This window comes from Pempheris klunzingeri, chromosome 15 (genome assembly GCF_042242105.1).
Source record: "Pempheris klunzingeri isolate RE-2024b chromosome 15, fPemKlu1.hap1, whole genome shotgun sequence".
NCBI lineage: Eukaryota > Metazoa > Chordata > Actinopteri > Acropomatiformes > Pempheridae > Pempheris > Pempheris klunzingeri.
In genome coordinates, this window is record NC_092026.1 from 20,639,886 (window position 1) to 20,661,376 (window position 21,491).

Consider the following 21,491-nt stretch of genomic DNA (forward strand, 5'->3'; position numbering starts at 1 on the left):
GCTCCTCTGTACACCCTCACAGAGCTCATAGCATGGCCTTAGACTCAGTGCAGCTCCGATACCTCTATTTAATAGTAAACTGCAATAATACAGATGTGGTTTTCCGTATATATTCATAATAAAACGCCATTAGTAGTACTTGCTTGTCCCACTCCTTCTATAATCTGTCACAGCACATAAGTTTGAATCTGAAGTGGAATAACCACCAAGCAAAAACTCTCTTTTTGTGCCCTTTACCCAGCAAATTTTCTTTTAAGTTTAACCGAGTTAAAATGAAATATGCAGAGCAGTCTTATATATTAATGTGGCTATGATTTACTGATGGTAGAACACTACATGTGGCACTACTTCATCTTTAAATATTCAGTGAGGATGGTGATTTAGTGTAACAGCCTTGCTGTAAGTAGAATTAATTTTGTTTTCCTCCTTCCTTGTTTTTCTCGTGTTTCTTTTTTTTTCCATAAATCTTCCCATATGGTCAGCACCTTGATGTTTGCGACAAATGACAATGAAGGTTGCAGGGATTACTTGCAGTAATCTTGTAACATCACCACCATATGTAATATTTGGTTAATTCAAAAAGGAGCCAGCGTAACATGCACCTGATAAACGATGCATGAATAGATCCACTGGTCACCAGTCACAATCCCAGTCACGCTGGGGGTTCAGCTGTGCAGCAGGGGGGAGCATGACGAGGTGCACAGCTGTGCCTGATTCAGCTGAAGGATTCAAATTTATCCCTGCTGAATATTTTACATCAGCTCACACTTGAATATTTTCACTGTGTGTGTGTATGTGTGTGTGTGTGAGAGAGGGAATAAGAACAGTTGCGATGCATTTTCTCCACTCAAACTAATTTATAAATTGATTTGATGAATACCGATTGTTCCAAAAGTGCTTTGGACCACAACTAAACCCCCAGACTGACTATGCTTGGCAGTGGTTACAGCAGTGGCTACAGGCCAACGAGCCAGAGATTAACATCATCAAGTTTACCTCTAATGGATTGTGAAGTCATGCTAGTAGATCTGTAAGGCTGTACTAAAGCACAGCAGTGAGCCAGCAACAACATGCTACTGTGCTCACAATGCTAACGTACTGGTGTTAAGCAGGTACTGTTTACCATGTTCACCATCTTCGTTATCAGGCCAGCACATCAACATTTGGGCTAAACAATGGCTGATGGGACTGTCCTTAGTTTGGTAGGAATTAGGTCATTGAAGTGTTGGGGAATAGACTGTATAAAAGAAGTGGACATAGCTTCAACACAGAAGTGGCTTAAACCTGCATTCTTTCTAATGGCCAATAAGGGGCAACTCCACTGGCTCTTAAAAGTCCAATTGTATGGAAGTCTATGAGAATTTGATCCTCACTTATCTTTTATTCCACAGTTAACATTTTCTTCAATGCAACATGATGTTCATTTAGTAAATGATGGTCCCATTTAGAGAAACAAACTAGAAAGCATGGTGTGCTTTACTGTGGGATTACGTTGTGACTATCCAATCATAAGTAATTACACTTTATCATCTAGGCACTGAATATAGTCAAATATGGTGGCAATTCAACCAGTAGTTAAGATATTTCATTCAGAACTCAGAATGTTAGATAATGTTAGAGAGAAAGTCCCCAAATCATCAGGATTCCTCGTCTTGAAACCATTTGATATTTGTACAAAGTTTTGTGCCAAACCATCCATTAGGTTAGATGTCAAATTACAGTATTTCACTGAATAAGTGAAACCTTTGATCTGCTGATAGCTCAATAGGAAAAGTGAGAGGATCAATCCTGATTACTTCTCCTGATGACAATCAAGGTCTCTGCTAAATTTCATGGCGATCAGTACAATGGTTGTAGAGGTTATTCCAGTCTGAACCAAGGTGGTGAACTGACAGACATTGCCTTCACCACTTTTGGGCTGAATAAAATTTAATAGTTTGGGTGTTTTTTTTTCTTAATTTCATTCAGGTCATTAACATGGTTTACAGCGACCGTCAGGTCTACTAAACGCATTCTGAACACATGTTGCAATGTCATAAATGTGAGGTAGTTGATTAAAAAGATCCCCCAAAGGCAACAGTATTTTTATTCTGCAACCTGAGTGAAAGCGTCTGATAATACATATTCTGTATCTCAGACTGTTCTCATTACAGCATGTTTTAATTAACTTTCATTAGGGCTAGAAAAAAACCTAGAATCAAATGTTCACAAATTTTTGTTTATTTTAACTTTATAAACTTTTTTTATTTCCACTTAAACTGAAGGTTTTCATGGTCCTTTTCCGAAGTGGTGCAGCTTTTATGACTCTGGAGCCCATTAAATCCATGCAAAACCCGACAAAATGAATTCTTTAAAAAATGTATGGTGGTCAGACTGGACTGTTTTTTTTTTTTTTCCATCTGACGGCAGCCCAATGAGAGATGGAATCCCAGGTGGACATTTAGATTTAAGAGTGATTTTTTAATGAAATGAAAATATAATTACATTTTTCTCAGTGATTAGCGCTCATTTCTTTGAGGGCATGATTAAAAAACTCCAGTCTGAAAGAAGGCAAAGGCGACGTCATTTCAACTATCTGCACTACATGCAGACCAAGGCTATTTTCTGATTAAGGGTTTGATTATTTGACAGGGTTCATCTGAATCAGTCGATACGTACGATGGATCTGTATTTTAATGAAGTTGTGAGGGAACTTGAATGATCTCACGATCAGGAAAATCGACCTGCGGATTTAGATAAATCTATAGTCTGCCATAATACACCGATGGGAGATTTTCTGATCATTTTTCCCAGTTAATCACATTCAAAAAGTCAAACGTGGCACAGCTTTCATCCTCTTGGTCTCCCACGCATGAAATCCATCCAACTGTCTTCTTACCCCCTCCTCTCCTCTGCAGGAGGATATCAAACTCCTGGCTGAGCACCGGCTGGTTCACTATGACCATCGCCCTGGAGCTGTGCGATAGGATCAATGTCTACGGCATGGTTGCCCCGGACTTCTGCAGGTGAGACAGTGGAGCTGAATGTAAAACAACATCATCGGCTCGCCTACGAGCACCATCAACAAGAGTTTTTAAAGCAGAGCTGGATATGCAGCAGCTTCAAATGTATCCAAATTCATAGCAGCACAGACGCCTGATAAGAAAGATTAGAACTGTAAATATATTCAGGAAGCTGATAAATGAAACGTCAGTGTGGCTTGAGATGTTTTGGGAATTCTTAATTTGGCTGAGTTTTAGTGCAAAATAAGTCATCATCATCTGTGTGAATGTGACACATGAGAGGGAGAAAAAGCAGAGGTCTCACTCTGCACCTTTTCCTGGCTACAGTGCACTGTGGGTTAGAGTGTGTCAACAAGTCAAGAGTTGTGAAATATTGCTTTGCTACAACAGCTTTGTTTAGGGTGTGTATAAGTAGTCTGGCCTCCCTCTGTAGCCTCCTTTTGCAGGAGAGATTCAGTCTCATTCCCTGCTGCACTACTTATCCTAGTGGAAATCAAACATCTCTCAGTCTCTCAGAATCAGAAATAGGTTTATTGCCAAATAATTTTGACATTAGAAGGAATTTGCTTTGGTTTGTTTAGTGCATAAAATAAACAGAGAGAAAAATAAGGAAGTAGAAATAAACAAAACACAAACTTCTGCAAGTCGAGAAAAATATATCTACAATACGGAAAAAAAATAAATAAATAAAACACATGTACAAAGTATCTGTTTTTAAAGTGCTTCTCTTTGTTTCCTCTGCCTTTGTCTACCTTTTTTTGTTTGATTATATTTGTTTTGTTTGTCACACATCTCCAGCATCTCCACAGCCCATTTTTTTCGCTTATTGATCCTGTGCAGACGCCACTAACTTGGTGTCAAACTTGGGTTCGCTCCCCAAAATTCAGGCAAAAGAAGGCTTCATTTCTTACATGGATTCGAGATAAAACAGGCTTTGTTCATCCTTCATGACATATTCTGGATTATTCAGTATGGAAATGCAGACTTGTGAGGATTCAGCCCATGACGTGGAAGCATCTTAAGTAAAATACGGGCTGTCTTTGTGCTACACATGTGGCTTTATCCCACATGGAAGTGCACCTCTTTGACATAAGTTACTCCTCTTTCAAAGTAGTTTCAGGTCACGTTACGACATCCACTAATGCGAATAATGCTAATTAGATGAAGACGCCACCCCTCCATCACATCAGCATTTGCTACCGGAAAGTATTTTTGCTGTCAGATGACTGCAAGTATAAAACTTATGTTTAAGTGCAACAGCAAATGTTAGCATCAGTCAAATCACAGTCTCAACAACTGCTGAAATGTTGTGAACTTAAATGGAAAAAGTGACGTAAAAGTGAACTTCATCACATTTTATGTGTCCTGTAGACTAAAAGCTGCACAGGTGGAGGTCTGATTTCTCCCTAAAGATGGTTTGGAAACAACTTTCTTTGCAGCAACAGTTACTAAAAGATCTCCACAGCGTTTTTGCATTAGGGACATCAGTAGTGTTAATCAGCTAATGTACTAAAATCTTGATGTTGCCCTGTGAAAATCGTGCATCTGAACCGCCAACTTTTCATGAATAGCCTTATTTTAAATGACAATGCATTCTTGAGTTAATGACAGAAGAAGATTTGAACAGTCTTAACCCAAGTGGTGGATTTTCCTCAACTCATAAAGAAGCATTTTATCATTCTGTTATTAGAAGAAATCATGTCAGGTGTTGAGATGCAGATTTTACTGGGTAGCAAAGTTAAGTTTCTCTAAATAGTCCTCGTTATTAGTTGGGTTGTTGTTTTGCTTAAATGCAACTTTAAATAATCACCAAATTAACTGCAATGAAACAGTGAGTGCTGTGCCACCCACCACCACCCGATTAAACATGAAGGGACGCTAACTTGAGAACAATGTTGTTGAGGTGTAACCACAGAAAACACCAAATGCAGGATAAAGGCATTCAGGACAGACTGGCTGATAGTTGCCATGGTGACAGAGTATTTGGCAAAAAGCAAAGGGCAGTTTTTTGTTTTTTTTTTAGCTGCGTTCGCCTTCCATAGATCTCAAAACAAAGACCGACCCTGTACAGTATATCAGCTGTTCATTTCAAACCTCAGGAGGCCTCTTTTCCCTGGTGGCTTGCTGACATTTGCCTTTTATAATGAAAGCCACACTGAAAACGTCACAGAAACACAGTGAACCGTGATGGATGTAGAAGAACCATGTAGAAGAAACGCAAAGAACTCTGGGATACTTTTCATGGCCAGATCCGACTCCGTCTTGCTCCCAGCAACTAAACTCATCCAGCCTCTAATTGGCGCTCTAATTGGTGGATTTTATTGGACATGGATCAAATCTGTCAATCTTGTAGATTTCTCGATAAAAATAAATTGTATATCTTTGTTCCTGGTTTTGATTGAATATTCTTTTTATTTTGGATTTAGTCTCTCATTTAATCACTTATTATCACTGCATTTTTGAGAGACAGGAACATAAAAGATTATTCTCTTGATAGCTTGATTAATTTGTTTTATCAACAGGATATTATTGAAAAATGAGTACAGCCCAAAATGCATACAATCCCAGTCCTAAGGGTACGTCGACTGGCCACATACCCAAAACCACCTAAAGGATAACTCTAATAGGAAACAGATGTGGAAACGTACAGATGTGTGAAAAGTAAAATATATTGGATGGTTATTAATGTATGAATCTTGACTAGGGGGGAAAAACAGATCGGAATACAGTGTGTTAAATTTTTATTGTCTGAAAATTAATTCAAATGAATGAGTTCTTATGGAATGTGAATGAAGTTTTCAAAATCATTATTATTCAAATCTAACAACCTCACCATGTGGCCAAAAGTATATGGACACATCTGAGGGAAATTTTAATATTTAATTTAACATATTTTATACATCATAAATATCGCAGCTGGTAATAAATAATTAGAGATGTAATTGGAAGGTAAAGTGACAGCAGTGTAACTAGTAGCAGCAGAGTCAAGTCTGGTAGTGTATACCAGAATATTATATAAAGACTAGGTATTAATATAGAAACATGAGGAGGAGGAGGCTGAAATCAAATGGAAAGATGGGTGAATGCATTGAGTATTATTGTATACATTTGTATAGAATATCTACTTAATTCTATTCAAAAGTCTTTCAGTCTATTTGAAAAAACATTTTTGTTTGTTTTGTATGGTGCTTTAAGGTCTGTTTCTTGTTACTTTTCTGCATGTCCACATTTAACAAAAGCATCGTTTCTGCATGCTTTTTGGTGAATATGAGGAGAATTGTTATTTGTAAGTTGTTTTGCTGACAGAATAAAAGCAAACCAAACACAAAAGATTAACAGACAACTAGATGCTAATACACGGGGGAGGCGGGGGAGTTACATTTCTGAGGCAGCAGTGTAGCGACGAGGCTGCAGAGCTCAGTGTTGTTGTATGAAGACTGAAGTCTGAGGCCGAGTGGCAAATGATCATATGGACCCGCCTATATTGTGAAAAAGAGGACATACATTGGAGGATGTGCTTCCTAAAGCATGGGACTATAAAAAGGCTTCTGCAGAGGCCCCGTTTTTAGAACACTCATTATTTAACTTCACTTTTTAAAACTTTCCTTCTTTATTTGGCTTTTCAGTCCGTGTTCAGCTACAGCTGGCATTTAAAAGTTATTAGAACAAGCTAAATTTGGCTGTGTAAACAGTGCAAAGACTAACGAATGCAGATCAGTCCCCCCTCCTTCAGCAAGGAATGAAAAACTCTGTGGTGTCACCAGAGACTCAAGGGATTCATTAAAGCATTTTTAAATGTCAACCACTCTCTCCTCTCTCACTGCCACTACAGGGAGCCTCAGCACCACTCAGTTCCCTACCACTACTACGAGCCACGTGGTCCGGATGAGTGCGCCATGTACATTTCTCATGAGCGTGGGCGGCGGGGCAGCCACCACCGCTTCATCACGGAGAAGCGGGTCTTCGCCAACTGGGCACGGACTTTTGACATCCACTTCTACCAGCCGGACTGGACCCCCCCGCCGCTCCCAGCCAACCGGACGCTGGAGGGGACGGTCACAGCGGCTCCCCTGGTGTCCCAGAAGACGTGACGGGCGTCGTGGGGCGAAGAAGATGCTTCGGAGATTCATCTCAGAAAGGCTGAGGATGGGCCTACTGCACTGTTAACGGAGAGGATAAAACATAAGAGACAAGAAAAATAGTTTCCACAGATGAAGACGGGGTCTTATTGATCCTGCTGGACATTTGTTATGAACATCTCTGCGGCTCAATCACTGCAGTTACAGCAGTGTGTTTTGTTTACTGACATGAACCAGTTCAAAGTTGTTCATCCCTTTTTGAAAAATCTTGTAAAGTGAGGGTTATACAAGGAGGCAACACACTCTGCATGAATACGGTGTCTTACTATGGATCCTCCCTGTCTTTGTGCATACGTGTGTGAGTGAGTGTGTATTCACGGGCTGTGTTTACCAGAGGGATCACAGAGGATACAAACTTGAGTTTGGGATCTCCACAAAGCCTCTGTTAGATGAAAGCTGTATGATTCACTGAAAGAAAAATACCATTACAATGCAGTAATCTAACAATGTAGTGCTGGAGACTGTGCACGCTGAATACTAATTATACGGTAGGTTGAGTTAAATTTGGCTGTTTGAAAGTAGCACTGTTCAGATGCTTGAATCCTCTGCGGTTTCTAAAGATTCAGGAGGTCAAGTTGGATGAGATTCTTTAGACTCCTGTGTCGTTCTACAAAGGCTCAAAAAAAACCTTGCAAGTGGTTATATATATATAAAAAAAAAAAAAAAACACATCCAGGGCTTTCATTTATTCTACCATTCACATGTGCATTGTTAGCCCATGTGTGTCGCCCCAGGTCAGATTTTGCAATGCAGCACTTCCTGGCCTGGCGTGTAACAATAACTTGGAGGTTTTATCTCACGGGTGTGCGCCTCCTCTGCCCCATATGTATGTATCATAAGGTTTTGTCAGCTCCTGTCACCAGTTAATAGCACGATTTATACAGCTACAAGCAGGATTTCCATGTAAATGCACAGCTATGTCACACAAGACAAGTGGGAGATTAAGATCGAGAGCAGGGATGCAGCAGCGGCATCCATCCTACTATATTCATCTGCTGCTGCTGCTTCCATGAGCCTGAATAGACTCGCAGGAGAATTACACCGTTTTCTTTTTTGTTGAACTGATGAGTATGTGATCTGTCAGTCTCCTCCTCTCTCGCTCTCAATTGTGTTTTATGTGCACTCTTCTTTCATTTGATGGAGTACACGCTACTTGTAGACTGCCCCTTCCTCTCCCTGAGATGCTCCATCCCCCCTCTCCCCCCCCTCCTCTCTCCTCAGTGAATAAGAATCAGATGTCAGTCTGGGGAAAGTGATGAGATGTGTGGTTATCTTAATGATACATCCTGGTGCTAAGGCCCTATTGATTTTGCCCTCATCTCTGTAATGTGAGAAATGAGGAGAGATGCTGTGGGTCAGATACATAGGTACACCATGAGGACGTGTTTCCCATGTTTGCTCTGCAGAGATGAGGACACGATTGCTTTTCATACATCACAAGCAGCAGCGGGAGCGGTGCTACTGTACCGTGTGTCGCCTGGAGTCTTGCTGCTGACTTTGCGCTGCAGCAAACACCAAGATAGAAGTTTGTTTTGCACAAAGGTCTGTTCTAGCAAAGCGATTTAAAAACTTGCATATGTTTGGTTGGCGCCTAATGAACAAAATTATACTATGTTATTTAGGGCTGCAACTGCCCACTGTTTCATTTTAGATTAATCGTCTGGTCTGAAAAATGCCAGAAAAACGATTAAAAAAAAACACCAAACCCTAGTTCCCAGCGGCCAAGGTGACATTTTCAAATAGCTTGTTTTTGTGAAAACAGTCCAAACCTAAGAATATTCAATTTACATTGATATAAAACAGCATAAAGAAGAAAATCCTCACATATAACAAGGTGAAATTTTTTAATGTTTTCTTCATTAAAAAAAACAAAGTTTGACATTTAGGGAAATTATGATTATTTTGTCTCTTGCAGACAGAATAATCAGGATGAAAGGATTAATACTAATGCATATATTAATGCATATCTATGCAGGAAACATTTTGCTGGAGCCAGCAGTCAATTAGCTTAGCTTAGCTTAAAATGAGAAACAAAAGACACAGTTTTATCTAGGGTTGTGGTCTCAACTTTTTCTGGTTTCCTGGAAGTTCTCTATACCAAACTATTCTGATACATGATGTCCCATAGCCATTTAATTGTTAGCTACATTTATGCTTGTTTTTGAACAGATCAATACAAAAAAAGATCATGTATTAATAGATGGGTTGTGAGTTTGCTGGTAGGTAGATTTAGGTAGGTAGGTAGCCGTTTTTCCTTTTTGCAGTCTTTATGCTAAGCTAAGCGGCAGCTGATTTCAGCCATGTTTCCTGTAAAAACATGGTGTCAAATTATCTGAACATCTAACTCACATCAAGAAATCATTTTGTTCTCAAAATATAAAACTGTTCTTTTATAATGATTAATCAATTGTTGCCAGTTAATTTTCTGTCGATTAGTTAATTGGCTCATCGTTTCAGAGCTGTTGTCAATCTGTCTTCTTCTCTTTTTGCACATGATGGTATCATTCCATTCAATAAAATACTTTTTATCAGTCGTGTCCTGCATTCAGCAGTTTCTTTATGTGCCAGTAACAAAAAGGTTAAGATGTGATAAATTAAGTGTCAATATTACCTTGGAATTTGTGTGTAGAAGCCCACAGAAATGAGGATGAAACATGGAGGTTGTGTAGAGGATAGGAGGCCATGCAGTGACTCACCTTCACCATCCACGGACAGCAGCTGCCATTTATACTTTCCAATCTCCGTCTTCCCATCTGGTTGTGACATCAGGCTGTGTCATTCTGAAATAATAATGAAAGACAGGCAGAGCTACAAGGCCATTACTCCCCAGAGCCACAAAAAGATCCCTGACCATCTTCATAACTGAGTGTTAGAGCATCTTTATACACTGTTGCCCATAAAGTTGGAATAAAATGTTTTTTACCTCTTTATTCTTGATAAATAAAGTATATATCTTCTCTTTATTGATCAAACTCTTCCAAACATATCACAGTGAAACTTAAACCACAATTAACCTTCGCAAACTGTGTATTCAGGCTTCAACAAAATTGGGCGTATTGAACAATTATTTCAACTTTATGGGCAACAGTGTATTTAGAAATAGAGCTGCCTGAATCAGCTGAAGGTGAAGCCCATAAATGAAGATAACATGAAAACTTCCATTATTAGATTAGATCAATAAAGTGAAGTTTACATGAATTCAGGATGACTGATGGTCCATTAAGTTTGATATCAAAAACCTTGAACAGGGCGGAAATCTCAAACATCAAAACACTGTTCTCACAATAATAGGACTGAAAACAAGTATTTTCAATGTCAGCTTTCTTTGATTAATTGGTAAATTGTTTGATCTATTATCAGGGTTAACAAAGTGTGAAAGTATGATGGGAAACTAGAACGGCATGGTCCTCCTAAATCAACAGTGTACAACTATAATTTGTAATGATGCAATTAATTACATTGATGTAATCTGGACCCAGGTGAGCAGCAAAAATGAATAGATTCACTAAGCGACAAAAACTGATTATTCAAGTTGAGTCTTTTTGGGATTAGCCCATTAGATCCATCCATCCAGCCATTATCTATGCCGCTTATCCGTCAGGAGCCAATCCCAGCTGGCTTCAGGCGAGAGGCGGGGTACACCCTGGGCTGGACCGCAGGGCCAACACACAGAGACAGACAACCACTCACACCTACAGGCAGTCTTAGAGTCACCAATCCAACTCCACACACTCAAACCTGGAGCCTTCTTGCTGTGAGGCAACAGTGCTAACCACGGCACCACCGTGCTGCCCTCGCCCATTAGATGAGCTTCCTAACCTAATAATGCAGCTAGCAGCAGTTACTGAAACGAAAAAAGTGTTAAAGGCTGTGCACAACATCTCCAGAGGTTATAAAACTAGAAGAACGTTTTTGAGGAAAATGAATTCAGTGTCTTTTAAAACTTTTCAAAACCTGCAGATACCCTGAAAAATGCCTTTCCAAGCTGTTTTAATTTAAACCAAAATAGATCATGGACAAGCAGAGCATCTGAGATGGAGCTGGCTGATATTAGCTTCAGTTCATTCATTAAGAAAACAGATAAATCTTCTGTTAATAGAACAACAGAGTAATTCCTCAAAATTAGGACTTGTCACATGATGGTTTCATTGTACAGGCTTAAGCGCTATTGCTGTGCAGGTCACTTCATTACACATTAATTGACAAAACAACCCCCTTAAGGTGAAATTAATAGCCATAGTTTTCAGTCATGTCACACTGCCCAGTTGCCATAGAGTTGTTAGTGTTCAATTTCCTTTTTTTCTGAGCACTTCAAGGACTTCTGATTTAGACTGAAGGTTCAATATCCACCTTGGAAACGGTAGATAATAAAGCGATCTATTAATGTTACTAAAAGTACTGTCTCCAAGGCACAAAACATTTTTTTAAAAATTAAATATTCATCATGTGATCTCACATGACAAAATTACTTCCTTTGCTTGTTATACAAATGTTGTTTGCATCAGCAGACCTTCACTTGAATTCTCTTTGCTTTCTTAGTTTATACTTGGCAACTTTGCATAAATTAATGAATGTCAAACAATGCATTCTGGACGAAGAAGAGAAATCTGTTCATATTCATTACAGGGCTTCCTGTCTAAGTCACCATCATTACAGTGTGTGTGACTTTCTCTCCTCTTCTTTAATATTGTTTTCTCACTTAAAGTTTAAAGAAAAAAAAAAAAGCTACATTTAAACATTAAAATACAGTAAGCGAGCACCACTGAGCAAGATTTATGCCAGAGCTATTTTTGCAGATGGGAATGAAAATCTGAGAGTGTTAAAACGACTATTATCGTTCCTGGAAATGATTGACATTACAAAGGCTCACTGACAGGCAAAGCAGTTGGAAATTCAGAGTTTCCATGGAAATTGGACAACCTGTCAGGCGCACACGCGTCGTATGCGCTCATGTTTGTTTGTGCGTAAATCATTAAATTTAGCAGGATGCCACATGGGGCTAATGTCGGCGCTGTTCCACTTCTAAAGACAGCCAGCATATGTGTGTGTGCTCACTTTTGAATACCGACGCTGTTCGTTGTTTGAACAACCTGTGTGACACATTCAGAGCATCCTGCCTGACTCTTCAGCCCGCAATCTCTCTGCTTCTTTGGCTGCTCTAATATTGTCCTGTCACTGGTTTCTCCCCACCAACTCAGGTGTGAAGGAAGACAGACACTGATCTTTATTAGCATAGGGAAACCGCAGTGACAGACTGAATGCCTGAGTATATTCAACTCCATCTGCGAGAGCTCAAGTAGAAACCTGGGGTAGAGAGGAGATTGACTCAATTTTGAAGAGGGTTTAAGAACAAACAAATCCATCTAAGATCTGGTGCTTTTAATTTCTCTTGTATCTGCTGCCAGCCAGGTATACAGTGACTGTATACGGAGGCTTGGATCCAATGTCTGCGCTTGCTTTTGAAACACAAGGCTGGAACAGAAAGAAAAACAACATTTAAAAAAAAAACTCTGTGGATTCTTTGAAATCTTTTCCAGTGAGAAAATAAAAGAGCAGGTGTGTAAATCAACTCAAGCAGCACCAATTTCAAGGAGGTCTTTGTGTTACAAAATAAGCTTAGACTGCGGTCTGCCAGGCGTACCTTCAAGGGTTTGTAACAGTAAAGGAAATCTTGTGTCTTGAAACAGTATTACAGAATAATTATGGAAGCTCAATATGTAAAATATCTAAAAGTAAAAAATAAATAAAACAGGCAGTTAAAGACACAAACACATTCCTTTGATTCATTGTTTCATCTTTAATCATAGTGTCAAAATCCTACCAACTGAGGGAATAAAATGAGCTCGCTCTCTCTGAAAGGGGAATGAGATTACAGGAAATAAGAAAACGGAGGAAGAAATAAGCGTTGCATAAATAATGCATAAGAAAAGGTACTTGGTGGCTGACGCAGCAGCTGTCTTCCGATACATATGGTTCAATTTCCAGCTCCATCTATTTTCTCACTTCAGCCGCGAGGGAGAGTAGCAGTGGGCATCTGATGGGCGGGTCCTTGCGCCAGGAGCAAAGATAAACTACCGCAGGTTCAGTCCATATGCTTTGAGCATCCGTCACTCCCCCAACAATGAACCTAATGCAGAGTGGGTACACGTGTAGAGAGGAGGGAGCGGGGAAACAAAGAAGGAAAACACATCCCGGCGTAGAGGAGATTCATGTGGGACGGACGGCGGCTTACTAGGTTATCACTCACTTATCGCTGCTGTAGCGCCAGGCGTGGAATGGCCGAGGAAATAGCTGTCCATCACCCAGAATACAATCAGCGGAGTACACGGCTGGGGAGCTAATGGATGTTTCCACAGGGAGGGCAATTTGGTGAATGGGAAAGTGGATGGGTCCATCATGCGAGATGGGATTATGTGCGATTGTTATCCTTCACAGACGTGATATGACGGTCAAGGGGTGTAATGTATATGGACAGGGGAGACATTAAATAGCAATCTCTTCACAGCCCACTCACAGCCAATCAGCCAGTCCTCGTCCTACGTTTTTCTTTTTCTGACCGAGCAGACGCTCTGAGTAGCACTTAAACAAAAAGGCTCCTGTTGAAATATGCAGAGCAGCGCGCTCTTGAAAAACAAATTAAATTCTTATCTGCGGGCCCAATTCAGTGCATTTTTAACCAAATCAATGCTATTATGGAATGGCTTGACAAAACAGAACTACAGACACAAAATATAAATAAATATAAGCTGGAGTCCTCAAAAAGACCACACAAAACAGATCAAAATGGCCCTGCTGCTACTTGCATGCTCATGCAGACACTTTGTATATCTGATGCATGACTTTTCAAATATTTGTCCCTTCTTCCTTGTCACATCAGGGATAATTCACTAATGTTGACATTTCATCAGTAGAGAGGAATCACCCAAAGAAAAAAAGGCACCAATTGCATCACGTAGTTTCTGGCCAGCTTGAGGTGCCATACATCTCTTTTCCATTTTCAGGAAAACAGGCCTGTCACAATCTGCACCTTTCCTCTAATATCCCTTCAGTAAAAGCTCCCGTTCTGCGGCTTCGTGTCCTCAGATATCCGGTGATGTAAACACGGAGGCCTCAGAAGATGTGTTTGAGGTGCTTGATCCCGTACGTCTTGAAAAACACCAGGAGGATTAGAGTCCACAGGCCCAGGATGAAGCCATCAGGAGGATGCCAGTCTTTCTGCTTTGGTTTCTGAGGGGAGAAGGGGGGTGAGGCGAGGTGAGGCGGGGCGGGGGATCAGAGAGGAAAGCAGAGGAGGGGGCCGGTGTTACAGGTTAGTAATAGTGTGTATATTTCTCCTGTTGAGGCCACCGCTGATTGTTCCGTCATTCACACAGGCAGGCAGGCGCAGAATCACACATACATTCACTTTATCTCTTCACACACTCTTATGTACACTGTCTGCTGTCCCACGCACACAAACACAAAGGTTCACACAAAAAGCGGGTGGTAAAGCTCATCAGTACACCTCCCCTGTCTTGTGTTTGTCCCATTCACTGCCACATCATCACTTTGTGTATGATTATACTTTTAAATCTCCCCCGTATTAAACATGCATCTCACAAGGAGCACATTTATATGCTAATGCGGTGGCAATATTCTGCGGAGAGATGAGATTTAACCTCTAAAAAATCTTCCTAACTCCTCCGCTGGCGACAAAGCTATAGATAGGCTATGAGGACGCACTTAAGAGATTTCTGTTATCCCTTGCTACACAAGCTGCCATTATCCAGTCAAGAAATCACCAGTCAGAAAAGGCATCCTCCCAAAGCCAAAACCTCGAGACTTTGCAAAGAGGATGAGCACACAGCACGCACCCCAAGTCTGTCTGAGTCAGACTGTACACGACATACAGCACAGAAAAGCTGCTACACAAATACTTATGAGACTCTCTAACTTGCCTGAGTGCTACCACGGCACCCAGTGTACATTTACTCTTTCTGAAGGACATCCATATCGGCTTGACACACACGTTCACACACACACACACACACACACACTGCAGTAGGAGTTGGAGCCGGGCTGCTAGTAGACTGACAGGCCCTGAAGGATTAGACACTGATGTGAAAGGTCCAGTCCAGGGTCATGATTACCAAATTCAGTCTTGACATAAGTCAAGTTACTAAGCCATCCGTTATACAGTTTATGGATCGAATGAAAGCTCTATTAATCAATATTTTTAACAATGTTTAAAGGGGTGCTAGAACTTGATAAAATTGAAAAAATATTTCTTGAATGTGCAACTCGCTTTTTTATCTCACCATTTTGGTATTGGTTCAATCTCATTGCTCTCCTACAAACAGCAAAAAGATCCGGTAATCACCCAATACTAAACAAAGGGTAGACGCTTTGTGACTTAGTGGAGGTAGCGAACTTAACCCAGTTATGCTTCCCAAGAGTTGGTTGATACCAAAATAAAACTAAAAGTGATGAAGAAATCATCGATTGTTATATAACTAATGTCAACATTTAATGTCCGGTCATCATTTGTACTCTAAAATTTGCCTAAGAACTGAAGTAAGAGTAGTTATAAGTAAGTAATAAGTAGTTAGGATAAGTTGTTCTACGGCTACTTGTGTCTCAACAACATCAAGAACTTTGGCTCCTTTGGTTAAAAACTGTTTTGAAGATCGAGAAGAATGCTTTTGGTATCAGTGCCGGAACGTTTATCAGCACTGTATCTGATAAGCATCCCCAAATTCTTTGATTTTCACCTAGATGAGTATTTCAAACTTGTTGTTTCAGAACATCAACTGAACGGTGGAAGAAAACTTTGGAGGATTTGGAGGCACTGTTTTTGGTACTATAGGCACTATAACTAAAATGATATAATTACCACTTGGTGACTGGTGGAACTTCAGTGATGAAACTGTTAAAATGCCTTGCAATATATATATATTTGCTAAATTTCCCTTTTGCAGTGGATTCCTTTGCAGTATTTGTGCATATACAAATGAGAGACGGACACATACTGTAGAGTGTGTTAAATATGTGCAGTGTTGGAAATTACCACCTAATAAGCCAAATGCCATTAAAATGTGTCTTTTGTAGCTAAAATCACTGAACACTGCCTGAGAACATGACATTTGAAGACTGCAGTTATATTTTGCTTTTTCTGGTTTCTAAAACTCTCTCCCTGCTGACCATGTTGTACTCTCCGTCCATCAGCCAATCAAATCAGAGAAAAACAATGGCTCATTCTCCACCGAGCTCCGTCTCAAAGGCTGACTGTAATGCTCTTGCTACACAACAGCCTTATCTCTGCTTGTGGAGCGGGGGTGACGACGTACGTGCCTAATACAGTGAGTTAATACACTGCACCTGATTATATTCATAAAATAGCACTTAGAATGGGCATGATTACATGTTTCTTGAGGTAATGAATATTAATTACATTGGCTGATGAAGATTATTGTAATTTCTTATTAGTTTAACAGCTCTTGGTAAGTGAGGCGAAAAGTTAATTTCAGGAACTGTGCGTGGCTGTGTACTCATGCCTCTGTGCAACCTCTATGCGCAGGGCACCGTCTTCTCAAGGCTGTCTTTTCAATTCAAACTCCAGGTTACGTGACGACGCTGCCAATTTCTAATGTAGAAAGACTGAGGACAGCGGTAAAATTGGATTACGTCTGACTCCAAATTTATTTAACAGCTCAATCAAGTCAAATCAATAGAGCTCCACTGCCATCCAGAATGCTAAACCAGAGACAGTGAGGCGTTTGCAGCACACACCAGCCCTGAGCCCCAGGCGAGGCATATTGTTGGATAGAGTCAGGGCCTCAGGTCAGAGGCAAAGGGCTTCTGATTTACCACTGCATTCACACTGCAGATATTAGCTGCTATTTTCCACTTATGCTCAGTTTTATTGGCCAACAATGTCAGGCAATAACTGCAAATGAAATGGGATGGAAATGGGAAGAAAAAAACTCACATCAACCCCAATGTGAAACCTTTCCTCCAGTTGGGCTCACGCACCTCATCTACATTGACTATTTCTACAGTAGACAGTGTCTGACAGAAACCAAGCTGCAGGTTGTGTGGTGGAGAGAGCTCAGTGCTTCAGACAGACAGACATTGAGTAGCGGAGACAAAGAAGATCAAACTGTAAGGAATGTTTTCAGCGCCTGATTCAATAGCGCTTTCGAGAGAGACCGAGAGAAAACACAGGAAATATCTCACGCGACAGAAATATTTTGGTCTCCTTTGTCTGACATCAGACTAGCAGATGTCAAACTGGTGTTTAGTCCAAAAATAATCCTGAGTTAAAAGGCACTGAAAATCTATTTTACAATCGGATTCTTATAATAAATGATGGGAGACAACATGCACACAATACTTTCTTCTGATTTTCTTTTATATCACATTAGAGGTTTCCACATTTGTTTCTATGCGCTTCTCACTGGTTTGAAAGCAGGAGGACTAAATTGGAAAACAATGTCACGTATTTGAATGCATCAGTAAGGATTTAAGATTTATTTTTTTTGGAATCTGGTCATGAGGACAGCTGTGGGACTGTTTGCTCATGAAGCCAGTCGATCAAGTCGATCACTGTCGATCAAGTGGATCAAACCACACCTACACAAACCCAATGAAGCAGATGTTCAACTCTTAATAAACTAGAGAAATGTTCTCAGTAGTGTGCAGAACTTTGCCAGGCGATCTCTGCTATACCTAACAATAACCTAAAAATGACCTGACCGAAACCTGTGAGGTCCAACTGTGAGGGGCACCTCCATGGGAAACACTATGTGATGGAGGAACTAACTTCAACTCAGCAGCTGTTAAAAATGGCTCCTTTACAGTAAAGGTGGCAGCGAAGATAACAGATACAGTCACATCTTACCGTACGTAACTTAAGTGGACTATAACATATCTGGTATGGATTTAATCTGCAGATGCTCCTGCTCAAAGCAAGACCAAATTCTTATATGGATGTTTATATGGAGGTAAGCCTAGGTGAAGGCCTCATGCTCAGGGATGTCTAACTGAAGTAGTTGTTGACGAGTTGCAGCTCCTACCAGACGGTTAAGAGGAGTGAGGAGTCAATAGTCAAAGACAGTATAAAACAGTCAATACGTTTCTTCAAAACATGTGAATTGCTGCAACCACAAGAGGTTGTTCAGAATACAGCCATAAATTTGCACATAAAATATGATGCTGATCGGTTCACTAGTTTAAGAGAGCAGCTGCCGACAGACAGATGCATAAACACACACACAGACAAATACACACAACCAAACTCAGACTCCCCTGTAGGCTTTACACTACCTTTTATAATATGTTATTTTTCAACAGCCTACATGACAAAGTGGAGCAGTTAGCAGTTAAAGAGCCAGGTATTTCCGTCAAAGTTGGTAGAGACCAAAAGCAGAGCTAAAAGGAAAAATGAATGTGGTTCTGGACAAAGCCTCAACTCATCTTTTGCACAAAGCGGTCGAATTCTTGATATATTAAGCAAGCATGAATTTGTTTTGCATTCAAACTCAAAAATAGTAAGGCTAAAACAGTTATTTACCCATGTTGTCAGCAGGAGACATTAACTGTTACGATGGAATGTTTTCAGGGATTACTTTCACTGTAAAAAGCACATTTTGCAGTCATGGCTGCAGGTTAATTTTTGACACTGCAAGCTGAGTTTTCTCTTGTTTGAATGCTGGCAGATTTTGGCCCGTCTGCTCTAGTTCAGCTGAAACAGATGCATCTCCCCAAATCCCAATCAAATTTGTCTGCATGCTTGAGTTGTCGTCCTCCATGTTTTCCGGTCAAACGGACACACAGCTATGACAACAGTGAGCTGTCCCATCCAGACACTGAAATAATCAGATGAATACTGATCCAAGAGTTCAGACTGCGATCAGAAAACCACTGGTTTCTAATAGACAAATGTGGTCCAAATCCTGCTCTCACTGCACGCATGGATCACATCTGTGTTATATAACATAATCTGAGTTTCAGCTACAGCCTTGGTGACAAAGCGGCCAGAAGGAAGACAAAGAGGAGCTGAGGGTTAAACACCTGGAGGACACGGCAGAGCCTGGCCGGGGATGTTCATAAGAGACGACTGGGAGCTTGTGGCCATTGGGGGCAGTTGACCTCTGTGACAACGCTCGGCAGAGGTGTGCGTGACTGTGACTCTATGCGTGTGTGCATGTATATACGTGTGTGTAAGTGCAAGCCCCTTGGGTAAGAAGAGCAAAGGGAGATGGATCGACTGTGACAGGGAGCCACGTCAGCACAGCCGGCAGAGAGAGGAGCGTATGTCAAGAGGGAGAGAGATGATAGAGGAGAAGTAGGCAACGTCGGAGAAAAGACTGAAAACTTAACATTGTCAGCACATTAAATTTAAATCAACTAATAATCTGTCAGTTTTTTGATGATTGATTGATCATTTGTTATAAGGTTAATTTTGTCCAAATAGTTTTTAAACACATATTAGGATATGAATAATTTAAATTATTGTTTATTAATAAATTGTGACCAATATACAATCTCTGGTCCATGGTCCACCTGCACAATCTAAGGCAATCCAATACAACAGCTCTGCCACATGTTCTACCTTTACAAAGCTTACACAGCTTAACTGCAAACTACAACCATAATTGTAAGCTTATATCTAAATTCATATTTCTCTGACATTTCTTCTTTGATCAAAACTAAACGTTATTATCTTTTGTAGAGCTATAATTTAGGGCTGAGCAGCTGTATTGGTTAGCATGACATTTTACAGGTCTTCCTGATGAAAAGGCTAGGTAAAGTGAGCAGGACAGTTCTTCAGTTGAAAAATAAACTTGTCACTGTGATGGTGGAAAAAAAAAAATGTAATGAGACATTGTTTCTAAATCAGTTCAAATAGGGAAACAGGTGAGCTTCACCTGTACTGTACTTTGGAGAGAAATCAGGGCCATGAAAATGGGAAACTAATTTGGTCTCAGACACGTGTGATGGTCTCTGACTTTCAAAAAAAAAAATGAATAGAGATATGAAGGAAGAGGAGGAAAAATATATTCGACACAGACACAAGACACAGGAGTGAAACAGCGAACAGTCCCATTTTTTTCTTCTCCTCTCTCTGAGCCGACCTTCATTGACAGAACCATTCACATCCCGCTGCCAAGGACATGGACTTAGACTCCAGCAGCCTGCCTCCATCACATGCGCTTTGTGTTGCGCATTCAATTCACAAGTAAAATCAATTAACGGCTACTCACCTGATTGATTGGAGCTAATTAATATGGCTGTGCAGGATGCTAATGGCCATTGAGGGAGGTCTGAAACGCACTGCCAAACACTAGCATTCCAAGGTCAAAACTGCTGCAAATTTATATTGTGCGGAGCCGGATGACAGAACAGCAGCCACTGTGTACTACCAGTGCACTCCACTGTATTGCCTGGACATTTAAGCTCTCTGCAAGTCGAAGTAGCAGGTGCATTATTCTCTCGTAAGGCATGTTTTGCTTTTCTACCCAATAATTCTTTGTAATTATTAAGCAAAAGACATGCAGAAAAGCAAATTCTAATTGATATTTGACTAAATGGAGGAGTAGGTATGGCCTGTGATCCACCCAATCCCAACATCCACTTTAGAAAAGTGTCAGTGTTGCAGGCTGAGTGAGGGAAGGAGGATTTGGCGAGTGATGGGAGGGAGGCAAAGCATTAATTTTCAGTTCTCTGGAGCCATATGGTGTGGCGTCAAGCTGGCAAGAGAACAAATAACAATTTGACGCCAGAGACCAGAACTCACAGTAGCGAGGTAAGAAGAAAGTAGAATGCACAAGAGAGTGGGGGAAAAAAGGAGGTCCTTTTAGTTACTTCCAGAACTGAACATATTGTGATTAGGCGCTGGCAAAGTGATGAGATGTGTGAGGTTAGGAAGAAAAGGTGACAGGAAGAGGGGACTCACCCTGTCATCACTAGCGAGACAACTGCCAACAGTGACAGGGCATTAATCAACTCCTCACATACACAATGGGGGGGAAGTTTGTATACAGACAGACGCTATACAGCGCAGCCTTATATATCCACTGTCAGTCACTCTGATGACTTTTCTATTTACAAGCCGTCGCCTGGTCTACTGGCAAATGGAAAAATGTTTCTCTTAGAAGATAAACACAGTGAGAAGATTTGTTTTTGTTGGTGGCACAACTGAAATCAGCCACGGGCCACTTGGGAATATTTTAGACATCAAATCTTATGAGATTCAATCACATCTGGTTCTTCAGATGAGTGCATCCGATCAGCGACAACAAAGGGTGCGGCCACAGTCGCATGAAAACAAAGACATCTACGAGAGCTCTGCACACAATATGACAGCTAA

At 40.6% G+C, this 21,491-nt stretch overlaps 2 protein-coding genes across 2 annotated transcripts in view; one reads left to right on the top strand and one right to left on the bottom strand.

Moving 5' to 3' along the window:
• The window catches only part of st6galnac5a (ST6 (alpha-N-acetyl-neuraminyl-2,3-beta-galactosyl-1,3)-N-acetylgalactosaminide alpha-2,6-sialyltransferase 5a), a 47,070-nt gene extending 39,977 nt beyond the window's left edge, over positions 1–7,093 (top strand). The window contains exons 4-5 of the mRNA XM_070845474.1: positions 2,898–3,005; positions 6,835–7,093. Coding sequence (XP_070701575.1) covers positions 2,898–3,005; positions 6,835–7,093 — 367 coding nt within the window. The remainder of the gene's footprint in view (positions 1–2,897; positions 3,006–6,834) is intronic.
• A 5,839-nt stretch (positions 7,094–12,932) lies between these two features.
• pigk (phosphatidylinositol glycan anchor biosynthesis, class K) overlaps positions 12,933–21,491 on the bottom strand; it is a 28,790-nt gene continuing 20,231 nt past the window's right edge. The window contains exon 11 of the mRNA XM_070844722.1: positions 12,933–14,368. Coding sequence (XP_070700823.1) covers positions 14,252–14,368 — 117 coding nt within the window. The 3' untranslated portion in view covers positions 12,933–14,251. The remainder of the gene's footprint in view (positions 14,369–21,491) is intronic.